Here is a 25,094-nt window from a genome sequence, read left to right on the forward strand (position 1 = left end):
AGTTCCTGTTTTTTCATTCTCACTGACAAAGAACCATAAAACAGACATGAATTGCTGTTGATATCCATGAAAAACATCAAATAAATTGACCGACACACATAACTGTCCAAATATAATCCATCAAAGTGAGAAAGTTCCTGTTTTTTCATTCTCACTAACAAAAACCATAAAAACAGACATAAATTATGTAAAAAAAGTTGTAGGTGGCAGCAGGGGTGAATCGTCGGAGTCGGACCCCCCTTTCTACTACTAGCCCTTTGAATTTTCAATCGAATGAGCTTTTTTTTGAAGTTTCTACGACAACGTTTTTTATAAAAACCTTATATGCCCCCAGGGCATAACTTACAACCCTTACCCTTAAGGCTTTGGGGGGAGTGCCATGCTCAAAGATAGAATTTCCAGAACTTTCAACTACTTTGAACAAAATGGTCATTTCAAACTTTTTATTTGATGTGTTTGGATAAATGGTAAATTCGACTATTAAAAAGGGCCCTAGCCCTTTGAATTTCCAATCGAATGAGCCCTTTTTGAAGTTTCTAGGTCAACGTTTTCTATAAAAAAAAAACCTTATATACCCCCTGGGCATAACTTACAATCCTTGCCCTGAGGGCTGTGGGGGATTGTCCTCCTCAAAAACGTAAGTTCTATCTTTAAATCAACTACGCTGAACAAAATGGCTGTCTCAAAATTTGTATTAAATATGTTTGGGGAAATGGTGGGCGTGGTAAGGGTTTTAGTTGCCTTCCAATCACTTTCGACTACTAAAAAGGGCACAAGCCACTCCAATTTGCAATCGAATGAGCCCTTTTCGAAATTTCAACGACAACTCCTTCGATACGAAGTGCCCTGGTCTAAAGAAATAAATAAGTAATAAAGGATACACTGTGCCAACATTGTTGTTTACTTAGGCAGCGCGATTGCGCTGCCTATGATATCTAGCGTCTGCTGTTCGGTGCCCGGGTCGAGCTTCTTTGGATTTAAAGTTGAGGCAGGGGTTTGCTAGTTTCGGTAGCCCAGAAATTTAAAGATCTTTAAAAATAGGGAGGTTGAGGGCTTAATATTGGTGCTCAGGAAAATAAATTAATGTGGCAGACCACATGACACTACCTCCACGTAAACAAGGTACCAATGAGATCATTACTATCCAAAATCGTCAAGCTAGGGAAACAGATGTCAAAAGCATCAATACACGAGAATTGGAGACAAACCTTTGGCCATATATTGCATTTATCCCCACCCATTCAAGAATCAAAATTGTGATGTCATGGTAAGTCAAAATTATTTTTTGGTTAGAAAGTATCAGTGCCTGCTCTAATCTATATGCAATCCCAAATTTCAGATGGCTTTGGGTCCTAATATTACCAAGGGTGCGCTTGGACCTTCGGGTGCGGTTGACTATATTCGACTGAAGTATTTTCCGTCAAAAGAAGTGCCCAAAAAAGTGTGATTTATTGATATTCGGACATTTATCCCACCTGAGAAATAGTAAACGTGAGAAAAAAACAGGCATTGTTCGAAAATAGGGGGTGGGGTGACAAATATACCCCCCTTGCGAGTAAGTTTCTGGTTTTGCTTATTTATTAGGTGGTGAGATGACGGAAGTTATTTTAGCATCGATTCAGGCATTATCCGAAAAAGTTACAAGCGATGGATTTGAAGCTGAATAAAGTAAAAAGTAAGTAAGTATGACGGCACTAGACCCTTAAGATCCAAACCGGCGGTGCTGATCTCCGTTTCTTGGTCCTTCAGCCAAGATTTGAAGCTGAATAGCCTGCAAGAGGCTCAGAATTTAGCAAGTGGGGCAATACAACATTTGCACGGCCTCACGATTTACAGGATGTTTTCAGATAGCCATCAAAATCGGGACCATGTCCTAAACTTATTCGGTTTTCAAATGCATATCAAGGAGAGTTTTTAGACAGGAACGAGTGTTTGTGACTCGGGAATATTCACCTCAAGAACAAGAGTTTAGAAACAAATTATAACCGATACATCAAGAGGCACGCGCCAAGAATCTGAAACCTAACTGGAACGGAATGAAGTTAACAGTTAATGAAACCGCTTACGAGTACGATAGAGACACTGGCACTGTACGGTCATATAATCGATATACTCAAGTTGAAGTCGCAGAAAATCCAGAGGAGGGAACGAGCGTCCAAACTTGCAAGGAAACAACAAGCAGTTTCCACTCTCAATCAGGAGACACAAGAATAAGATCCTTGTCAATAGAGACTGTTGTTTCAGAAATTGGATCAGCTTTTGGGAGCGAGGGCGAAGATAATGACAATCAGAACTCAAATAAACAAGATCCAAGCCGCAATAGTAGTGTAAAACAAGAGCCAAGTAAGGCAGCAAGAATGGAGAATGATATAAAAAGCAGTGAAAAATAGGAACTCACGGGCCATGGGAAACAATTTGAATGTTTTTTTTTGGATCATTGGAATATTCAAGGGGTCATGAGTGAAAAGTTGGAAAGGATTAAAAAAACGAACGATTTTGACGTGTTGGGTATTGTAGAGACGTGGAAAAGTGTAGAGGAAAGTATGAATATCGAGGGATATGAAGAGTTTAAAACATGCAGGAAAAGAAGTAGAAATAGAATAACGTACGGGGGCCTATCTGTTTTCGTGAAAGAAAGAACATTTGCTTCAGTTAAAAGGCTACCTAGTAAATCTAAGAATGTTGTGTGGATTATGCTTCGTTTGAAGTGCTCAGTATTGTATATCATTAATTTAAAAAAGAAATTTCCGAAAAAGAAGTTTTATAAAGAAAAGTAAAGGCCATACTAAACTTAAGATCAGAAGAAATACAAACCTACAATAACGGAAACTCAAACAACAATAAATGACTATTAAAGAATAAATGAAACCCAAAACTAACAGAAATTGAATAAACAATCATGGCAACAAAACATGCAGTAGTTGGTAACATAGAAGAATAAATAAATCTTAAAATAAGTCAAACTACATTTGAATAAGCGAATCAAGTCTTGAGTAAACCGAATTGTTTCGCTATTGAGGCATAAATAAAACCCAAAACTAACAGAAATTAAATAAATAATCATAGCAAACAAACAAACAGTAGTTACTAAAATAAATGAGTAAATAAATAAAGAGTGAAACTTAAATTGAATATGCAAATCAAGCTTGAAACAAACAAAAATCTCTACAAAGAAGAGTTTGGGTTTTGCCTCCTTCTTACACTATAAAAGTCTAAAACACTTGCTGCATCATTGGCGCTTTACTGAAAACTATATGTGTCTTAAACAGTCTTGATAAGTACAAATAAAATCAAACTGAATGTTTGACATATAATGCTATTAATTGTTGAAAAATCATCAGTTGATGATTTTATTTAACTGTGATTTTATTTTCATTTTCAATGCTGCAATATTAAATATTTGTAATATAATTCTTTTTTAGTGAAGCACCAATGACGTAGTAAACAACGCGGATATTTCGCCTGTATCCAAACAAGGCGTCTTCAGCACGAAAGAAGCAAAAGAGGAACAAGATAAAAAATAAAAAAGCTAAAACTAAAAAAACAATAAAACAACCACCAAAAAAAAATATAAACAATTGGCGCAAGCTAATCCACGTAGGGAAAATGTGCTATTATAGAGTTACTTTAGTGAGAACACCAGAGTAACTGAGGAAAAAAAAATGGAAATTACTTTAACTATTCTGTTGCAAAATAATCCTTTTATTGGCTATTATTGAAGCAAATCGTTTTGGTCTAGCAGGTAAAATAGTCCCCTGGTGATTATTTATAATCTTAATTCCCTTATTGACTGTTGATTCACTCTTTAGAAGATTATCATAAATTGGGTCAATATTTAAATTACCCGTGTCCCTTTTTATCGAAAGGTTAACAAACATGTGTTTTTTAATTTCAATGGCTTTTCTCACCTACTGTGTATACCCCTTATAATTTGAAATAGCAAAGGCCCCATCAAATTTAAAAAAGCGATCTGGTTGAAACCAAATATGTTGTACTAAACCTGAAACAAAAGTTTCTGGAGGTTTGCTTAATTGTAAAGTTTTTCTTCTATTGAATTTCGGTGTTCAATAAACCTTTCAACAAATTGTTGGTGAGTCCTACCAATATAGAACTTTCCCCAAGAACACGGAATTATATAAACCCCACTTGCTAAGTTTCCCTGGGTTAAATTCTTACCATAACTAAAGAAACTACTCATTGGCCTCAACGATAAAAGGATTATTTCGCAACAGAATAGATATATATATATATATATATATATATATATATATATATATATATATATATATATATATATATATATATATATATATATATATATATATATATATATATATATATATATATATATATATATATATATATATATATATATATATAGTACATATATTTAAAGTGCTTTCTATATTTTTTTCCTCAGTTACTCTGGTGTTCTCACTGAAGTAACTCTATAATAGCATCTTTTCCCTACGTGGATCAGTTTGCGCCAATTGTATATATTTTTTTTTGGTAGTGGTTTTATTGTTTTTTTTAGTTTTAGCTTGGTTTTTTATTTTTTATCTAGTTCCTCTTTTGCTTCTTTCGTGCTGAAGATGCCTTGTTTGGATACAGGCGAAATATCCGCGTTGTTTTGCATTTTTCGTTTCTTTTCTCTGCACTGGCCGCAGTCTCGTTCGGTGTTTGTTTTTTTTTTTCACTGATTTTTTTCTCTTTGTTGTTTTTTTGGGATGCTGATTTGTGGTAGTTGTATGCTTGGTAGATTATTTGATTCTAATTTTGTTCATTTTTGGTTTAATGGAGTTCTTTACTTTTTTTTGAAAAGCTTGTTTTGTGGAAAAAGTTTTTTTTAATTAATCATAGTAACAATATCAAAGTACTTAAGTATCAAAGTAAAGAAAGGATCAAAGTTAACAAGGTATCAAAGTAACAATAAGCAACATGCACAACTTACAGCCCTTGCACCGTAAATCGAAGTTACCACGTAAATCATCAAATTCCAAGTATCAAAGTAACAATAATTAATTTCCGTAACTCAGAGCCATTTCCCCGGGGTTGGGGGGGGGGGTCAGCCTTGGGAATAGATTATTTTGCATTTGAACTATTTTGAACAAAATAGTTATCTCCAAATTTTGACCAGATGTCCTTTGGAAAGTGGGGCGTGGGCTGGTTGGCGAGTGATCACTTTTGACTCTTAAAAAAGAGCTAGAAGTTTCAATGTCCAATTGAATGAGCCCCCTCTCAAGTTATTACGTCCATCCCTTCCACAGAACCTTATGTTCTAATAATGGGCAACTTGCATAAATTACAATCACTGCCCCAGGGGTAGGGGGGATTTTTCAACCCCTAAGTTATAGTAATTTGAATGTTAGACTATTTTGAACAAAATAGCTATTTAAAAGTTTTGATAAGATGCATTTGGAGAAAAATAGCACAAGGAGGAAGGGGCTTGTTACTTTTAGATCAATTTTGATTCTTTAGAACTTATAACGTAGATAAGATACAATTCTTGTCCCGGGTAATATGGAGGATTTCTCAACCCCTAATTTATAGTAATTTGAATTTTGGACTATTTTGAACAAAATGACTATCTCAGAATTTTTATCGGATGTATTTGGGGGAAAAGGCGTGGGGGGTGGAGTTAGATACCCTCCGATCACTTTTGATGTCTCTTTAAAAGGTAACCAGAACTTTCACTTCCCAATCGAACGAGCCGTCTCTGAAGTTTATACGACCACCCCTTACGTAAGTAGTATCTATATACACAGTTTCAAAAATACATGAAAAAATACATGAAATTACAAAAGGAATTGCACATGAATATGCACTAGAGTATCACGTGGACATTTTAAAAAGCTGGCAGTATGCCAGCGGGGATTCCCCACTGGTCTGGTTTCTGATTTTTTTGGACAATTGCCTTAACTCGAGAGTAGTTTGATTAAGAATGTAACATGTCCAGAATTGTTTGATTGACATTTGCAAAAAGGGATAAGGGGTTCGCGAATTGGACAGTACAAACGATATTAATTGAATAATAGGAAAAACAACAGAGCTAGATAACATTTGCGAATTGGATCGTATTAAGATGGAGAAACAAAAAGGGATGGTCTTATGACTTGACCTACCTTTACTTCTTCGATGTGTCCTGTATAATACACAAGTGGTGTTTGAACAGTGTTGTCAATTTAAAATAAAGTTTAATGAGAAATGGGTGAAAAGTGTTTTGGGGGAGATGGGTTGATTGGCAGAAAGATGTATTAGCATAGTTATAGTGGAGGGTGAGTTGCTAGCGAAAAACCCGTGTGGATGAGTTGAAATAATATTTTTTAAGAAGAAATGGCTGAAAAGTGTTTTGGGGGAGATGGCTTGATTGGCAGAAGGATTTATTAGCGTAGTTATAGTGGAGGGCGAGTTGCTAACGAAAAACCCGTGTGGATGAGTTGAAATAAAATTTTTAATGAAAAATGGCTGAAAAGTGTTTTGGGGGAGATGGGTTGATTGGCAGAAGGATGTATTGGAGAAAATTGCCTAATTATCGAAAAATGGGGAAACACCCTCCAAAAGCCGACAGGACTGGAATTATCGTGGGGGTAATTTACCATGGAAAAGGGGGAGGGTATTTTTGCGTGACAGCAACTTCAACCATGGCCCGTCCCCTGCGATCAGGACTTGTATTATAAAAAAGTTTCTTCACCTCTTGAATACACAATGCCGAAATTTCATTCAAGAAATTACGAAAAAATTGTAAGTAAGTAACAATGTCTCTGTGTGTGTGCAAGGTAGAGCAATTTCCTCACAAATTCCCCTATTTAATGCAAAAGTGTAATAGATATGAACCCTACAAAAAAAACCATGCCTGAGGCACTACAGTATCACGTGGACATTGCAAAAAAAATGAGATATTTATTATAAATTTGGAACAATATCAATCTTTGGAAATGGTTAACGATAAAAAATTGTAAGTAAGTAACAGTGTCTCTGTGTGTATGCAAGGTAGAGCAATTTCCTCACAAATTCCACTATTTAATGCAAAAGTGTAATAGATATGAACCCTACAAGAAAACCCACGCCTGAGACACTACAGTATCACGTGGACATTGCAAAAAAACAAGATATTTATTATAAATTTGGAACAATATCAATCTTTGGAAATGATTAACGATAACAAACATGTTTTCAACCAGATGTGTTTTTGAAAATTCAGCATGGCGTGTGTTATTTTTTTTTTTTTTGGCAATTGACATTTTTTCTGATTGGAACAATATCAATCTTTGGAAATGGTTAACGATAACAAACATTTTTTCAACCAGATGGGTTTTTGAAAGCACATTCAGCATGGCGTGTTTTATTTTTTTTTTTTTTTTTTTTTTTTGATAATTGACGTTTTTTCTGATAACAAGTACCATTCAATGCGATCGTGTAGGTGTTTGTTATCTGAAACCTATGATTTGGGATGCATAAGGGACATAACTTAAAACACTTGCCCCTAGGCTCTGGGGGGTTGTGTCGACCTTAGAGCTTTTGTTATCTGATGTATGAACTATTTAAAAACATGGCTATCTCAAAGTTCGTATTGGATGGATTTGGGGGAAAAAGGGCTGGAGGAGGGGGTCTAGTTGAGCTCGGATTTCTTTTGACTCTTAAAAAGTGAACTAGATTTTTCAATTTCTAATCAAATGAGCCACATTCTAAGTTTATACGACCATCCCTTCCATAGAAACCTTATACGTCTCCGGAGAATAACTGCTCCATTCGTCTCAAAGACTTTCTTTCAAACTCAACAACCGGTAAACGCAATACCAGCTCAATCAGACTCCGGTAAACTTCAGTAGTTATAGTTAATAGACTGTTTCACGAGTGAGATGGACCAACGTTTCATATAAAATATTCCTCTGCTTGACGCTTTATCTGCCTTCGACCCCTCAAGTTCCGATTTTCTCTTACTTTCGAAATTGGAAAAGTTTATGTGGCATTATCAAAGGATTCTCGATGTCGATGACCATGCCATAGAATCTCAGCTTTCTTTTGCAAAGCTGCATCTGTCAAAAAGTGATATTTCAAAGATGGATCTTCATCCAGCTATCGAAATCTTATCCGATCTCCCAGTGGCCTATTCTGGAGTGCTAAAACTGATGAATTTAGTTGCTACTTTGCCTGTGACCACTGCCAGCAATTAACGATTCTTCTCAGCATTAGGGCGTGTCAAAGACTATCTGCGATTGACGATGGGAAAGGACAGACTCAGTGATCTCATGATAAGGGTCGTTGAAAAGCAGGAAGTAAAGAAACTGGATTTGGGAAGATTAGTCGACAATTTTGCCAAGCAGCGAAGTCGCCACTACCCCTTGTTTTAGTTATATTTGCTCAATGTTGCTTTTTTGGAATCTTCATTAAAAAAAAAAAATTCCCCCCTTATATTTTCGTGAATTGGCACCACTGCGTGGGGGGGGCTAGTTGCCCTCCGTTCTCTATTGACTCTTAAAACTGAACTAGAACTTTCAATTTCCAGTCAAATGAGCCCCCTCTGAAGTTTGTACGAGCATCCCTTCCATAAGACCATATAGGCCCCCAGGGCATAACTTACAACGCCTGCCCCGGGCCCAAAGGGATTGTGTCGACACCAGAGATTTTGCTACAGTATCTTTGAACTATTTTTAACAAAATGAATATCTCAAAAAAAAATTTAGGATGCACTTGGGAAAAAGGCGTGGGGGGGGGCTAGTTATCCTGCGATCTCTTTTGACTCTTGGAAAGGACACTAGAGCTTCTAATTTTCAATCGAATGAGGCCCCTCCGAAAGTAATGTGACGACACCTTCCATCTGAATTGCCTCTCGGAAAAAAATAATAATAAAACATTGGAGCCGTATGGCTTTTAGGCTACTATAGACAACGCTATAGCGTTCCCTTTGATGTTAAGTTCCCAATATTTACCACCTCAGTCTAGCTCATATTCAAACCACTGTAGACTGCAGCGTCTTTTTTTCCAAACATGATACACATTTCATACCGCGCGTAAAGACTCTGAGCACATACGTCAGAACCTTAGTTCAGTTACTATTGGTGAATTTAAGACACCAAAAAAAAGATTTTTCCATAGAAATACCGTGATGTGTACATTAGAATCGCCCATGCGCGAAGGCGAAGTATGAATCTTGTGTGGTTTTAAACGTGTTTCACTTTTTTTTAACGGAGAGTATAGCCTTTGTCGATACCGATAATTCTCTCTACTGTGATTCAAACGAGATACTCGGAAACTGCTGTCTGAGGAAATGGATGCTCTAAGTTTATTCACCCGCTCAAGGGATTTATAGTGATGGGAGATTATAACGCGTACACGGCCGATTTTTTAGAACAACATGACACTTGTGATGGTTTTAATTTTGCAGATCCTTCAATTCAAGAAGAGGAAAGTTCGGAGAAATTGAGGGGAAGGCATACAAAGGCAAGGGAAGGAGAAAGAACAATTGGGGAAGTAAGCTTTTAAATTTCTGTAGGAAGTATGGTTTGATTATGGTTGATGGGAGGGTTGGAAAGGATAAGGGGATAGGAAAGTTTACATGTTTGTCGAGTTTACATGGAGAGTTTACATGTTTGTCGAGTAAGAACCCAAGTTAAATTAATTATATTTTAGTAGATGGTTGTCTTCCGTCGTGTTTTGCAGATTTTGAGGTTCTGGAAATAGTTGGCTCTGACCATTTGCCATTGCTGTTAGAGATCAGAGTGGAAGATCGCCGACAGAAAAATAAGGTTATAGAAAAGGTTTTAGAAAAAGTATACTAGATTTTAAAAAAAATATAAAAATAGAGAGTAGTGGATATTTGTGATGAACATTTATTTAAGGTTAATGTTGGAAACGAAAATTTAGAGAAAGAGACGCAGAAGATTATCGAGTTAGTTAGAGTACGCAAAGTAAGTGAAGTAGTATGTGATGTAAAAGAATCGCTGAGGCAAATATGCAAACTACGGAAAGAGATGAAATCGACGAAAATATTTTTGTTTATAAAATATTAACCAATATATAACCAATTGTCTCTGAAATTTGGAACAGATACGATTTTGTTACAAATATGACATAGGTGTAGGTCCAATCTTTAAGGGAGGGGGTCAAATACAGGAATACATTTTTAAGCTAGTATTTTTGACTTTTCAAGAGGCTATGGTCAGGAGATTAAAATAAATGTAGCTTGGAAAATTCTTTAGATTCCCTACATTACAGAAATAATTTTTTTCGTTCAAGTTTGAAGAGGAAGCTTCTATAATGTGTTCTTAGTGGTACAGCTATATATGTTGCCAATTTTATTGGTCAGCTGCACACTAAAAATATGTAGGTGCAAATAACAGTTAAAACTGGTATGCATACTTCTTTTGCCCTTTTCCATGCTCGTAGTGGAATTTCTTTTCGACCTGTAGCTTTTTTTAGCTGATTTCATAGCCTCTTATGTCTCCTGTTCCAAAATTAGTGCTATCAATTTCGTATCTCCTTCTGTCAGGGGTCCAAAAGGTATAATTTCTGGTACAATGTTTTGGGGTTTTTCTTCCACTCAGTTTTCGTTTACCGATTGTGTCCTGAGGTGCTGCTCCCACTGTTCAGGTTTCAAAGAGCATGTCTTGTGTGCCTCTCCCTTCAGCGTCCTAGCTTTCCAGAATGGATGTGTATATTTTCCCTGAATCGTTTAATAAGTCTTTTTTCTTTTTTCGCTGCTTCGCATTTGTTTTTCTCTCTTGTCGTCTTCTCATGCCGCTTTCTATTTTCTCTGTAAATTCTTTAATTACTCTCTATTCGTTGCGGTTAGGATTAATGTACTTTTCTCAGGCTCTCTTGTACAATGATTCGAAGACCCTCGCACAAAACATACAACAAGTAATAATATAAATGAATAAATAGATCTTAAAGCGAGTAATGCTTAGATTGAATATGAGTATCAAGCTTAAAATGAAAAAAAAATATTTTCCTCTTGAAGTATAAATGAAACTTAAAACGAACAGAAATTAAATAAACAATCAATGTAAACAAACATACAATAGATATTAATGTAAATTAATAAATAAATCTTAAAACGAGCGAAACCTAAATTGAATATGCAAATCAAGCTTGAAACGAATCAAAATCATCACAAGCAGGAGTTTGGGTCACACCACAAAAATATTACAAATGAGTGTGCATTGTCAGTTTAATATACATATTCTGATATTTAGTAATCAAAATGTTAATATTATTTGATTTATTAAAGTCATAAAAGTAAAAAATTTTATATTTTTTTAGTAAAGTGCAAATTATGTTCTGGCCTTGGAAAGGCATAGGGGTTTTCCGCCCTACTCATGTTAATTTCTGCTCGTTTTGAGAGTTTGACTTGGTTATTTATTGTAATTTCTGTTCGCTTTGGGTTTCATTTATTTATCGATGCTGATTTGTTGTAGTTTCACACTTGGTAGATTATTTGATTCTATTTTTGCTAATTTTTGGTTTAATGGAGTTCTTTACTTTTCTTTGAAAAACTTATTTTTATGGAAAAGTTTTTTTTAACTAATTATAAACAATGCCCATTTATAAGTTATAAGTTCACTGTGTACATTTGTAGAAGAAGTGTTTCAAAATTTTTTAATTGAAGTTTTTGAATCCTTTGGGACTGGAACTAAATTTCATATACTTCTTTTTAAGATTTCGGTCAGTTTTTTCACGGGATCACAATTTGTTATTTGGCTCATTGCCTGAATTTTCTGCATACTCTGTCTATGATTGCAGAATAAACTTTAACTCTTTTTCGCAGCAGTTTTAAGAAGAAAGAGCGTTTAACTTAAAAAATTGCAGAGATGGAGGATTTAAAAAAACTAGAACATCTATCTTTAGTATCGAAGATCTGCACAGAACTTGAAAACCATCTAGGGTTAAATGATAAGGATCTTGGTTTGTTATCTTCTAAGCTCTCCTTGCTAAGTCAAATGGTCACATGTCTTATGCTAGGCTACTTTCTCTTTACTTTTAGATTGCTTAGCCTATCAAAAGAGTGGGGAAACAGTCTACAAAGACCATTCTTATGAAGGAAGCATCTGAATAAAGTAAAAGTAGGGCAAAACTATGGTTTAACTACTTTTTGCTATCTTGGAAAGGGGTTAAGCTAGGAAACTGAAACTTTCAGAAGTCTAATGAATCCAGGGCTGAAACCATGTTTAGAGAAGGTTTTTGTCAAGCATCTATGTTAAACCTCTTCTGATTTCTAAGCTTTAAAAATTTGCCTGCTTGACAGGTCTATACCTATTGCAATTTTGACAAAACATCATTTTACCCTAATTTTTAGTTTTCTTTTTCTCTGGTCTTAGTTCTGAAAATGGAATTCCTGTTATTTGAGTAGAATATTAAGACATGTCAGTGATTTTTTTTATTAATTTAGGAAGTTAAGTAGTGCTGTAATGATGAGTAATGATACCCTAGAACTTTCCTCTTGATACAGTAAGGTATTCCAAAAATATTGCTGATATGCCTGTACCAGTAATCTGTATGTATATAGTGTGTTTTGATTTAATTCAACTTTTCCTCAGATGTTTATTCCAATATCCTCAGCTGGTCAATATCTACCAAATCATATTATTAAGTTAGGACTAAAGTGAATACACCATTCGATGCCTTTTTTTATGTTGATTACGAATATAATAAGCATTTCTATCGGAAATTAATTTCAGCCCCCCCCCTCTATATGCCCATGCCGGGTTAGGTTTGGTTAGGTATAGCCTATATGGGGGGGGGGGGGCTGAAACTAAGTTCCGCTAGAAATGCTTAGGCCTATTATATTTTTAATCCGCAAAAAAAAAAGCGGTAAAATTCTACTTTAGTTACTTTTGGCTATCTTGGAAAGGGGTTAGGTTAGGAAAATGAAACTTTCAGGGATGGGTCTACAGGCTAAAGTATGTCCCGGGAAGGTATTTTGAAGTACCTACCTCCACTCCTTCTCCCTCTAAAGGGTCATGAAATTTGCCTACATGACAGGTCTATACCCATTGAAATTTTGACAAAACAACATTTTACCTTAATTTTCAGTTATCAGTTTATTTTTCTCTGGCTTTAGCTCTGAAAATGCAATTTCAGTTATTTGAGCAGAATTTTAGGCCATATCAATAGTTTATTTTCAAAATTTAGGAAATGTATTTGCACATCTTTAAAACCTTATAAAATTGGATTGAGAAAAGTTGTGAAGCTAAAAACAGTTGTGTTGTACTTCGTTTAAGGAAAAAATCTATTTTGCAGGGTTACGCTTTTATAACACATAGATTTCTAAAGGTCATGAAAGGTCAAGACCCTCTAGAGGGAGAAGGAATGGAGATAAATGCTCCAAAATACCTTCCCAGGAAATACTTTAGCCTGTAGACCCATCCCTGAAAGTTTCATTTTCTTAACCTCACCCCTTTCCAAGATAGCCAAAAGTAACTAAAGTAGAATTTTACCAAAAAGGCATCAAATGGTATATTCACTTTAGTCCTAACTCAATAATATGATTTTGTATATATTGACCCCTCAGCCTTGGTAGCTCTACAGAAGCAGTAGTTTTAGTGATAGCAGTGGTAGTGGTAATAGTATAGTAGTAGTATGCAAATATTGCCTTTTTGATCAATTAATCATCCCCATTATTGGTAAATTTCTACCAAATCATATTATTGAGTTAGGAATAAAGTGAATACACCATTTGATGCCTTTTTTTTATGCTGATTACAAAAATAATAATCATTTCTATCAGAAATGATATTGGTAAAGTTTAAACTTACCTCCCATTTACATCAGAAACAAAATTTGCCACCCCCCCCCCCTCCCTAATGTAGAAATATATACCCTGAATTGGCATATATAAGGGGGGGGGGGCTGAAATTCATTTCCAATATAAATGATTATTATATTTGTAATCAGCATAAAAAAAGGCATCAAGTGGTATATTCACTTCATGCATAAGTCAATAATATGATTTGGTAGAAATTTACCCCATTATTATTTTGTGAAATTAATATACTCAGTCATACCTGGGTTACACCCTTTTGACAACCCATATACACATAACATGTTTTGATTTAGCAAGATTCCCTAAAAGGCTCACCAGAATGCCTTTTTGTATTTTGGGAAAGTAAAGGTCAAACATACATACCTTTCTTATAACATATACTATGCAAAAACAATGAATGAATTGCCTAAGTTACACCCCTTGATCTGAGGGCTGTGGGAGGCTTGATATCCCCATAGGCATAATTAATAGACCTTTCAATTAGTGTTTGTAAATGATAAAATTGGGTATTTTAATGTAATTTTACAGACCCCTGAAAAGGTCAGGAGAAACAGGTTTGGATATATTATTGTCAGTGAATTGCTAAAGAAAGCAATGATTGTTCATTGCACTAATTAATTTCATTGTGAATTGTTTATGATTGAGTTATAAATTGGTATCCAACTAGCCCTTGTCTTGAAGTATACCACCTTATTTTCATATGCTTACTCTCTGTAGTATTGTTACCTGGTCTAAGGCCTGAGACAAGCTTGGCATTTTTTACCAAGTGTTTTTTTTTTTTTTTTTTTTTTTTGCTGTTGCTACTCTATTGAAGAAAGAGTGGGTAGTAAACATTCTGCCATTGTAATATCAGTTGATCATAATAGATCTGATATATCATAAACAGATCATTAGGCTTTTTTTATTTTCATGGAAAATAATTGAAAAAATGACAAATTTGCCCCAAATGACAAATTTCACTCCCCCCCTACACATTGCAATTTACATTGTATGTCTGTCCTCTATGTTCAAATTAATTACACATGCAGGGATTGTTTTTGTTTGTTGTTTTTTTTTTGGGGGGGGGGGGGGTAGTTAAACTAGAAGCTATTTGGAAATCAATAGGTAGAAATTTTCTCAATGTAAATGAATTCCAGTTTTGTTGAAATTCTATTTAGTTTAGGGTACATAAACTTGATTAATGCTCATTTTATACTAAAATGAACAAAAACATGCGATAAGACTATGAAATGGCCAAAACTTAGAAATAGCAGACTGGGGCAGCTCTTCATGTAGCAGTGCCAGTTTTGCTGCTATATCTGGAGCACTAAAATTCTGCACAATTTTTCTATTCTTATGCCATGGTAGCACATAAAGTATTCACCTTAATCCATTTGAGAGCTTTAAGGTCCTCCAGACCTGTATTGCTCTTGAGTTGATGACTCCCAGTCAAACCTCCACTGCTTCTTTGCCCAGTTCTTGTCAAGTTGATGCTTGAAAGACTGGATGGAAGGAGTGCTGACAGTAGTGTCCTTCAGTTCATTCCTCTGGTTAATCACTCTTCTTGAAAAATACTTTTGATGGATTCTTAATCTGGAGCTTAATTTTGGTAGCTTCTTTGAATGTCTTCTTGTGAGATGATAGCTGGTACTGTGGTTACCTTTGAAGATGGTAGAGTTTTTATTTTGGAATTTATAAGTCAGCATCATATCACTACTCATGCATCTGTAGACAAGGGTAGGTAGCTTGAGCTGTTTGAGATGTTCCTCATATGAAGCCAACTTTAGGCTTTTCATGCACTTTGTTGCTTGCCTCTGGACATTTTCAATGAGCCTAACATCTTGCTGGTAAGAAGGACCAGCCAGACACATGCCAAAATCAAGATGGGGTCTAGCAAGAGCCTTAAAAGTTACATGAACATTATTGCCTTTTGGCTATTAATGTTCCTTTTTAATAGGCCAAGGATGGAGTTTGCTTGGGAGACAACATGTTGGATGTGGCTGTGAAACCTCAACCTCTTATCAATGATCAAACCAAGGTCCCTTTCTTCTTCTCATTTCACTTGATAGTCCCTTATATTAGTGATTGGATTTAAAATTGAATAGGTATCGATTGGGTTATTAGGTCCAACGTGCAAAATACAGTGTTTGCTTATATTGAATTGGAGAAGCCAGTCTTGAGTCCAATTCTGTAGGCTGTCTAGATTGTGTTTAATTTTATATGAGTTAGCAATGCCATAAAGTTTGGCATCATCAGCAAACAAATGCATATTAATATCCACATGATTGAAAATATATTTGATATACATGAGGAAAAGGGTTGGGCCCAATACAGTTCCCTGCAGCACCCCACTCATTACTATGGACTCATCAGAGTAGATTGGCTGAGCAAGTCTCAAATAAATGGACTTTCTGCTTGTGGTTAGTGAGGAAATCCATCAGCCAGGCTATCAGGGATGAGTTGATACCAGTAGCAGACAATTCCAAGAGCAGTTGACTATGGGGCACTTTGTTAAAGGCCATAGCAAAGTCTAGCAGCAGTAGGTCAACTGGATGTCCTTGGTCAATCAGGTTTTTTATTTCATGTGATTCCAACAAGTTTGTTTCAACTGATTTTCCTCACTGGAATTTATGCTGCTTTGGTGACAAGATCTTGTTTGTGGTTAAATATTTGAGCAATGAATCATTAACTATGTGTTCAAGCATCTTAACCACACTCAGTTTAGGCTGATAGGTTGATAATTCCCAGACTTGGTGCAGTCACCTTTTTTGAATACCAGAGTTATGTTGGTTACTTCCCAGTCTGCTGGGAGCTCTCTAGTGGTAAGTGATGTCTGGAAGATTCTTGTCAGGGGATCTGCTAATACTTCAGCGAGTTCTTTTATTAGCCTGGTATATATATTATCAGGTCCTGGTGACTTTCTAGGATTCAACTTTTTCTGTAGATGATACCATGATGCTCTCCATTTGGGCTTTTATATTATAGTTTGGTGGGGAAGGTAAAGGGCCATCAGGCTCAGTGGTGAAAACTGAGACAAATTGCTGGTTCAGTAAATTAGCAAGTTTATTACTCATTGTTACTTCTCCATCTTGCTTTGGTTATCAGTGTTTTAATACATTGTCTATTGTGTTATAGGCTAGAGACATACTGCCGAAACATTGTTTGGTTAGTCCTGGCCTCATCAGCAAGCTTAGATTCAAAATTCATATGTACAGCCTGCATCAAGTTTTTAAGTTTGTTCTGGCTATTGCAATACTTCTAATCAGGTGATTGGTGCTTATTTCTTCTAACATCTGCTTTTACAGTTGATTTCCATCTTAATCTCTTTTGTCATTACTGGGAGTGTTTTTGGTTTGGGGATAAGTTTACTTGAATGGTACTGATTAGTCTACTGATTTGCTTTACTTATTATTAATTTTTGAAGCTCTGCCATTCCTGCTCTAGAGAGCCAGATAAGACGTCATCCCATGCAATCCTGCCAAGATCCATTTAAATCTTCTCATAATAAGTTAAGGTCTTCTTGATTTAGTGATTTTGTTGTTCTTAGTAAAGTTGTTCTAATATGTATGGCAACAAGGTCACTCTTCCCGATTGGGGACATGTATGAAGTGGATAGAAGAGCTTCTGGTCTCCAGAGAAATATCAAGTCAAGGAGGCTTGGTTGCTGACCATCCCTAAAATGTGTTGGGTGGTTGACAATTTGGTGGAGAAGAACACCATGAACAATGTCAATGATTGGGCTTGTAGGATCAGAAGAGATGTAGGGAAGCTGGACTTTTTCAGGTTATATTAGGCAGGTTGAAGTCACCTGCAATTAGTAGGTCCCCATGGTGGGTGTCTATAATCTTGCAGATGTGCAGTGCTAGTCTCCTGTCTCTTTCCTCTGGTGATGGTGCAGATGGACTTCTGTATACACAGCCAATTATCACAGGGGGGTGGCTTTTATTATCAGTAACTGAAATATTAAAGAAAATAGTTTCAGCATAGGGTCATCCAGTGGAGCAGCTAATTGGGGTGATGGTGTAAGAGGTTTTGACCAGTGCTAGTGTTCCTTGGCAGCAATAATTGGATGACAAGTTGGATACTGTATGATAGTCTTGCAAACTGACATGCAAATCTAGAAGCTGGTTTTCTGAGTTCTTGGGACACACCTCAGTAAGAAGTATTACATCATAATCATTTGCATATATCAAAGACTTTAGCTCATTAATTTAGTTTGGTAGTTGGTCAACGTTTGCTATAAGAGCAGAGAAATCTTGATTTCCTTGCTGCTTTCTTTGGTTGAGTACTTCCTTATGGCAGTGATTCATGTTGAGGGCAGACTTGTCTATAATGGATAGAGAACTGTTTGAAGATCTACATCATCAGCTGCATTGGAACTTTCATTTGTAAGGGACTTGTAGGATGATGAGTTTGTGCGCTCACGGGCATTAATTGGTGACATAAACACTTCTAGATCATTATCTATACTATGTACTGGGCTGGTATCTGGGGTATCTATTAGTCCAGGGGCGGGGGGGGGGGGAGCTCCAACCCAGACAAATCAAGATTTTGTGAACAATTTTTCCACAGTGAATAGCCAGGTTTGTCTCTCCTAGTTCCATTTGGTGTCTAAGTTCAGCAGGTAAGGCTTTTCTTTTCTCCCAATCTTCCTGGGATGCATCTGCCCTGAACTGAATTTCCTGACATAGCTCATAGGATTTTTGCAGAATATGCCTCTTTATGTTTAGGTTTGGGACAGAGAAAAGAATGGGCGGGGGGGGGGTGGGGTGGGTTGGCTGGTTTCAGGTCTATCAACTGGCAGCAGTTGCACTACTAAGCTTCTAACATTGCTTATGTCTGCACCCATAATGCACTATAGCTCTGCAAGGTGTCTTTTGATGAATGTCTTGTCATTTAGCACTCCTGGTTGCTGGGGTATACCATATGCAGCAACATTAAGTTTTCTCCCCTCTCTATCTTCCTCTTGTCTCAACAGTCTTTGGACTTTGTCTTCAAGGTGAGAATTAATGGCCAGTTTCAATTTATTAGTTTCCTCCTGCGTTGCAGTTCCAACATGTTCTTCAACTTCTGAAATGGTGCATTTTTTGGCCACATTTTTCTCAAGATCAGTAACACATTCTTTGACTTCATTTATCTTAGTGGTAATGTCTTACTTCAGCTCATCTACTGCCCCTTAAACTATTTCTGCAATATCCAAAGCACTAGGGACCTTAGATGTTATCAAATTTGATATTTCGGCCAATTAGGAGGGGGGGGGTGTCTGCTGGAGTACCACAGTGCTTGCATATCAAGCAGTACTGCTGCATGTCTCCAATGGTAGACATTTTTTTTTTGAAAAGTTCATATTCAGAGCTGGGCATTTTCAAGCATTCAATGCATAGCCATTTTTCAAACTCATCACATAAGACTGCCTTTGAAATTGGTTCAAGACTGTATTTACAGCCAGCACAGAAATCTTGGGACTTTTTTGGGCTGACTAGCTTCCGTTTGCTATCCCATATAGTCTGCATCATTTATTATACAAAATCACCATTATTTCACAAAATCTCTTATTAGAAAGAACCTGTGGGAAGTGCTGATACTCAGATCATATGTTCCCAGAAGTTTGAGGACTAATCTTAAATACCAAAAATATGCTGATTGGAGAGCTTGGATATCTTTTTTGAGAAAAATTTGAAGCAAATCAGACAGAGAGAAGACAGAGTGGTCACTGTAGGTTGAGCACAGTTTCACTAGTGTTTTATGGTTATATTTACTCCTGTTACCTACAATTTTGAATTCCCTATCTGGAGCTTGAATTTAGCACAGGATATTGTACACAAACAAAACAACTGTAAATTACTTGTAATCAAGATTCCCAACCACTTAATGGACTCAGCAAAAAGTGTAGAAAAATTTTGACAACTAAGTGATGATCTAAAGAAGACTTAAAATGAAAAGAGAGTAACTCCCACATTATTCAAAAATGATCAGAAATTGTATTAAAAAACAAGTTCTTCTACTGAAGTAAAAAGTAACATTAAAACTCAAATCAAACAAAACTATTCCATATATGGGGGGGGGGTGGTCCCTCCTTAATACCTTGCTCTTTATGCTAGAGTTTTAATTTTGTCCAATTTCTTTAAGAATGGCTCCTGAAACACAAGGGTTGTTTAATTAGAACAATAAGAAGCTTTTTTTAAAATAATAAAAAATTTTAGCATGAAGAGCAAGGTATTGAGGAAGGATAACCCCCTCATATACATAATGATTTCTGTTCATTTTAATTTTTAATGCTGCTCCTTACTTTCAGTTGAAAAAAAGTTTTTTTTTTTAATTTAATTTTTTAGAAAGTTAAGGCTGTAAGCAAGAATTTTGTTTCCCTTTACAGATATGATATATAAGGTCTATAAGCAAAAATTTGTGTAAATGTCTTGATTAGGGGCTATTGAGAAGGAAACATGTTAAGAAAACAATTTGTACTTCATAATATGCATAATAATTGTAGCTAACACATTTTGCATGCAGCTCTGCTATACTTTGTCCCCAACCCCCTCTCTCCTAATGAGCAAATATATAGCCGAAATTATGTATTTCCCATGCATTCTGCCAATTTGTCTCCCTTGTTTCAACTCATGGACCTGTAAATTGAATCAACTGTGACAAAACAAGAACTAGAAAAACAAGAGGGAAGTTTTGAAGTTTATTTTACAAAATAATTACCAAAATTAGGTACTGTCAAAGCACTTAGATATTACCCTAGACACAAGATTACCAAAGGGATAAAGTAGACTGTTAAATTAACTGATTAAACTCTAAAGGAGACGCATTACTCTTTTCAGCCTAGGAAAATCAGAATACATAAACATTTCATTAAAAGTTGAAAAATTATTGATAAAAAGAATGCTCAACTGGTCTTCTACTAGATACAAGACAACTCTAAAACAACAATTTTACCCTATATTTCTTAGAGAATACCTTATTTTACCCAATTTTACCTTATTTTACCAATTTTGCTTACTAAGTTTTTATTTTACAGTAATTTTACTACAGTACTTTCAACAATGCTGAAGAAAATAGATTCCTCAAAATTTTGATTGGATATTCGTTTTGGGAAATGATGAGCAGGGGGGGGGGGCTTGTTGCCCTTAAATGGTTTTTGACTCTTAAAAAGGGCGCTATAACTTCCAATTCCAATTAAATGAGCCCCATCTAAAGTTTATTCAACCACCCAATCCAAATAAACCTTATGTGTCCCCAGGGCATAACTTACAACCCTTGCCCCATAGCTCTGGGGATTTTTGTCAACCCTGGAGGCATTGTTATACATTCTTTAAACTATTTTGAACAAAATAACCATATCACATTTCAATCAGATCCATTTTGGGAAATGATAGTATTGGGGAGGACGCTAGTTGCCCTCTATCACTTTTGACTCTTTAAGGGGAATTAGAGCTTTCAATTTCAAATCAAATGACCTTTCTCTAAAGTTTATGCTACCACCCTTCCATAAAAACCTTATATGCCCCTGGGGCATAATTTGCAACCCTTACCCCAAGGCTCAGGGTGTTTGTTTCAACCCTGAAGGCCTTGTTATATGATCTTTGGACTATTTTGAATAAAATGGCTATCTCAATATTTTTATTGTATGCATTTGGGAAAAAGAGGACGTGGGGGAGGGGGCTAGTCGCCCCCAATCACTTATGACACTTAAAAAAGGCACTAAAACTTCTGATTTCCAATAAGTTGAGCCCCCTCCAGAGCTTGTACAACTAAACCTTCCATAAAAACCTTATATGTTAATAATGGGCAACTAGTATAACTTATAGCCCTTGTCCTGAAGGCTGTACAGGGGGTTGTCATCCTTAAAGACATAATTACTGAACCTTTCAACTAGGGTAAAGGCACTGATGATTCAACAGTGCAATTTCGGAACCCCTGTCGAAATTTTCATTCAAAACGGGATAGCTCTGCTTAGCCGTGACTTAGAGCGCCATCTCTTGGAGCCATCGTTATATTTCGACGGTGCGAAACGTGGAAACTATATCTGGTACACCCAGATAAGAAAAGAACATTCAATTCGGTCAGTTTCCTGTTTTTGACAGGAAAAGAGCTCCTGACAATTTTTCAGGTATGTAATGTTCAAACTGTCATTACTTGGTTATTTATTGCAAGAAAAAGTTGGGATACGTGCCAATGTGTCGAGATACATCTGATCTTCTCTGAAATGTAGCCACATTAGCTTTTTCTTGATAAAATTAAATGAAAATGGCGACGAAAATTGCATTGTCAAAACTAGGTTCCAAGGGTCGAAAATTCTTGTTTAATGTAGTGGAATACCAGGCGGACTAAAAATGTTCCTTCAGCCGCATTCAAGCATAAATATCAGCTTCTATCAAGGGATTTATTTCTTTGGCGAATATCTCGTAGTAACCATGTCGAAACTTTGGACAGACAGCAACAGGCCCTGTCGAAATATAGGTGACTTTGTCGAAACTTCACTGAACATGTAAAACAGATGAGAAATAATAGGTGTCGAAATTCCAGGATCCACTGATGAAACCATAGGCACCATAGCTGTCAAATTTATGGGTGCTTTCTGCACAACAAGAGATTTTGATGATTATTATTTCTAATAATATTTCAGATGAAAGAACATTTAAACAGAAGGTTTTTTTTTTTAAACTTTGAAGTTTTACTTACAGACACTGGATTTTCCCATCATCTGAGGAACTGCCGCTTGGCCTCTTACCATGTAGTGGCGTAAATTGCTATGGGGCTGGGGGGCAGTTGCCCCCCCCCCCCGACCTGATTTTGCCCCCCCTGACCTGATTTTGCCCCCCCCCCAGATTTTTTTAGATTATACCCTTATTTATCCTTCATCCGAATAAAAAATACAAATTTTATTGAATACAAAATCTTATACAAAATGAAGCATAGCCCAGAGCCTCGTGTTTTCTCTAGCATTGTCAAGTAAAGATAGTATTGAATGAATTCATTTGTTGAATAAGAGTGTGCGATGAGTCAGAGAAAAATAATCGATATTTGTATACCTAGTCAACCGGCTAAAAAAGCTACGTTGGTGGATAGTGTAGCAGCAACCAAAGCAGCAACAGAAGCTGGCCCAAGTAAGGTGTGTGATTTTTCCATTTATGGTTTGACTAATATAAGCTTATAGCCATTGCTTCATGCAATAAATTCCATGCAAACTAAAGTTTAGCCTACAGAAGTAAGATCTTAATTTCGCGCTACAACTTTGTATTAATGTATAAATCGCAAATTTTGTGGGTAAAATCATATAACCCACCATATAACAAACACTTATAGATATAGAGGTGTCATTCAAGGAGGGGGGGGGGGGCCGGCGAGGACTTAAGAGATGACTAATGGGACTACAGCCTGATTTATCAGACATGATTTATGGCAAAGAGTTTTTGAAGAGCTTAAGAGAATGAAATAGCATTAAATACTTTCCTAAGGCCCTGCCATTTTTGCTAGGGGGCCGCTCACCATTATTTATACCTCTTGTCATATTCTCACCCTAGAAACTGGGTATGGCGCAAAAAGGGAATGAAAAAGAGCTAAAATACATTTGAATTGACAGTTTTAGTATAAATAAAAATTGCTGCTTCATGACAAAATTCTACTTTTTAAAGTTAAATCAGCTGTTATTGCAAGGCATTCGCTTCACGTCAGCGTGCTTCATCCAAAACAAAATTTACGACTTGCCCTCCTATATTTTGATGATAAGCTAGATAAGTACGAGAATTTTGTTGTATTGAGTTGCAAAGTTTCTTATTTGGATTATGTTATTGTTTAATCTAGGAAATTCTACTACTACTAATGCACCAAGCCGCCTGAGGCCAACACAGCTACGCACGATCCTCCTCCACCCCAATCTATTCAAAGCATCCCTTTTTACACCCGCCCACGAAGTTCCCATTTCCTTTAAATCTTTCTTTATGACGTCCTCTCACCCCAGACGGGGACGACCTGCTTTTGGTTTAGCCCTAGATGGTTGGCCGAAAAGAACAATCTTCGGCAATCTGTCATCCTTCATCCGCACAACGTGCCCTAACCACCTCAACCTTTCTTTCATTATAGCCCTAGAGAAGTTAAACTGACAAAAAACGATATATATGTTTTAACCCTTTTAAATTTCAGTTGACTAGCTTAGACTATTTTACTGAATTCTAAGAACTGAGAATTTGAGCATTTGGAGGCGCTTAAACATGCAGAAGATGCTAGAGCGTATTAAATGATCAGTCGAAAGATAATTGTACGCTATCGTCAATTTTGGCGGAAATAAAGCTATTATTATAAATGAGAGAAAAAGCACCCTATTTAATAGACCACCCCATTATTAATCATGAAATAACAAAAACGAAAACTATTAAGGGCAAAATGCCAATACGTAACACTAAACGGTAGCAGACAGCAACTCTATAAGAAAATTAAAACAAATTTTCTTGTGAATTATTGTCGCTTCAAATCAGCAGTTATACCAAACCAATCCTGCTCAACTCATCCTCAGGGCTATACTGTGGTGTTCTCCTCCCCATAGTTTAGTGCAGACGGTTTGATATCATTCCATTTTCCCTTCTTGCTTTAGTTTTGTTTTTCTCTGTTTAAAGCTTTTTCCAATAGTCAATGTTTAGAAGTCCTCCAAAAAAAATGTCCCCCCAGATCCCAAATCAAATTCCAGTGAATGTGCCATAGTGAAAGATACCCATCTTGGCTGGTCAAGCACACTTTCTCAAAGTTCAAATGATAGCTCCAATTCGGAGAATAGGACAATGATAAGTGTAGGGGCTAATGTAACCATAAATGATGATAATGGGTTTCAAGAGGTCATCTCTAGAAGTTCTAAAAATAGGAAAAAAATATCCCAAATTAAAAGCATTTCCCCTCTCCCTGCCCAAGATCCTCCCTCCAAAAACTTAGGAATTTACCTTAAAATTACTCCCACTACCTCCTTTGAAATAAAAATGATCATTGCAATAAGAGTTGCAATTTTTGAATTGCTAAAATCAATGTTCTCTCTTAACATTAACCGTGATGGATCTCTGCTAATAGCTGTAGAAGATCAGAAATCAGCAGATACAATAATTAACCTTAAATCCCTTCTGAATACCCCAATTATTGCATTTAATTGGAACCCAAAACAATCACCAACAAAAATAGTAGTTTATAATGTTCCCCCAGAGATATCTACTCAGGAGTTAAAAGAAGGCCTTTCAGATTGGGCTGGAAACACAATCCCAGTTGAGGATGTTATCCAACTTGGAAAACCCAACTCTAATGGCCTAAAAACTAGTAGATCCTTCTTATTCACACTGAAGGAAAAAATTGATATCCCAGAAAAATTATT

General features: G+C 36.2%; 2 protein-coding genes across 2 annotated transcripts; both read right to left on the minus strand.

Annotated features, from left to right (window-relative positions):
* Window positions 1-15,144: 15,144 nt before the first annotated feature.
* On the minus strand, window positions 15,145-15,612 carry LOC148951090 (uncharacterized). The gene has a single exon (XM_089090992.1). It carries the CDS (start codon window positions 15,610-15,612, stop codon window positions 15,145-15,147), a length of 468 nt encoding a protein of 155 aa, XP_088947118.1.
* A 182-nt stretch (window positions 15,613-15,794) lies between these two features.
* LOC148951091 (uncharacterized) lies at window positions 15,795-16,097 on the minus strand. Its single transcript, XM_089090993.1, has one exon. It carries the CDS (start codon window positions 16,095-16,097, stop codon window positions 15,795-15,797), a length of 303 nt encoding a protein of 100 aa, XP_088947119.1.
* Window positions 16,098-25,094: the final 8,997 nt, after the last annotated feature.

Source organism: Artemia sp. Qi Xiang Cuo, chromosome 6 (genome assembly GCF_049724085.1).
Source record: "Artemia sp. Qi Xiang Cuo chromosome 6, ASM4972408v1, whole genome shotgun sequence".
NCBI lineage: Eukaryota > Metazoa > Arthropoda > Branchiopoda > Anostraca > Artemiidae > Artemia > Artemia sp. Qi Xiang Cuo.

Coding starts and splice junctions, on each gene's coding strand:
- LOC148951090 (XM_089090992.1), bottom strand. CDS start 15,612: ATGTGTCTGGCTGGTCCTTCTTACCAGCAAGATGTTAGGCTCATTGAA.
- LOC148951091 (XM_089090993.1), bottom strand. CDS start 16,097: ATGAGTGGGGTGCTGCAGGGAACTGTATTGGGCCCAACCCTTTTCCTC.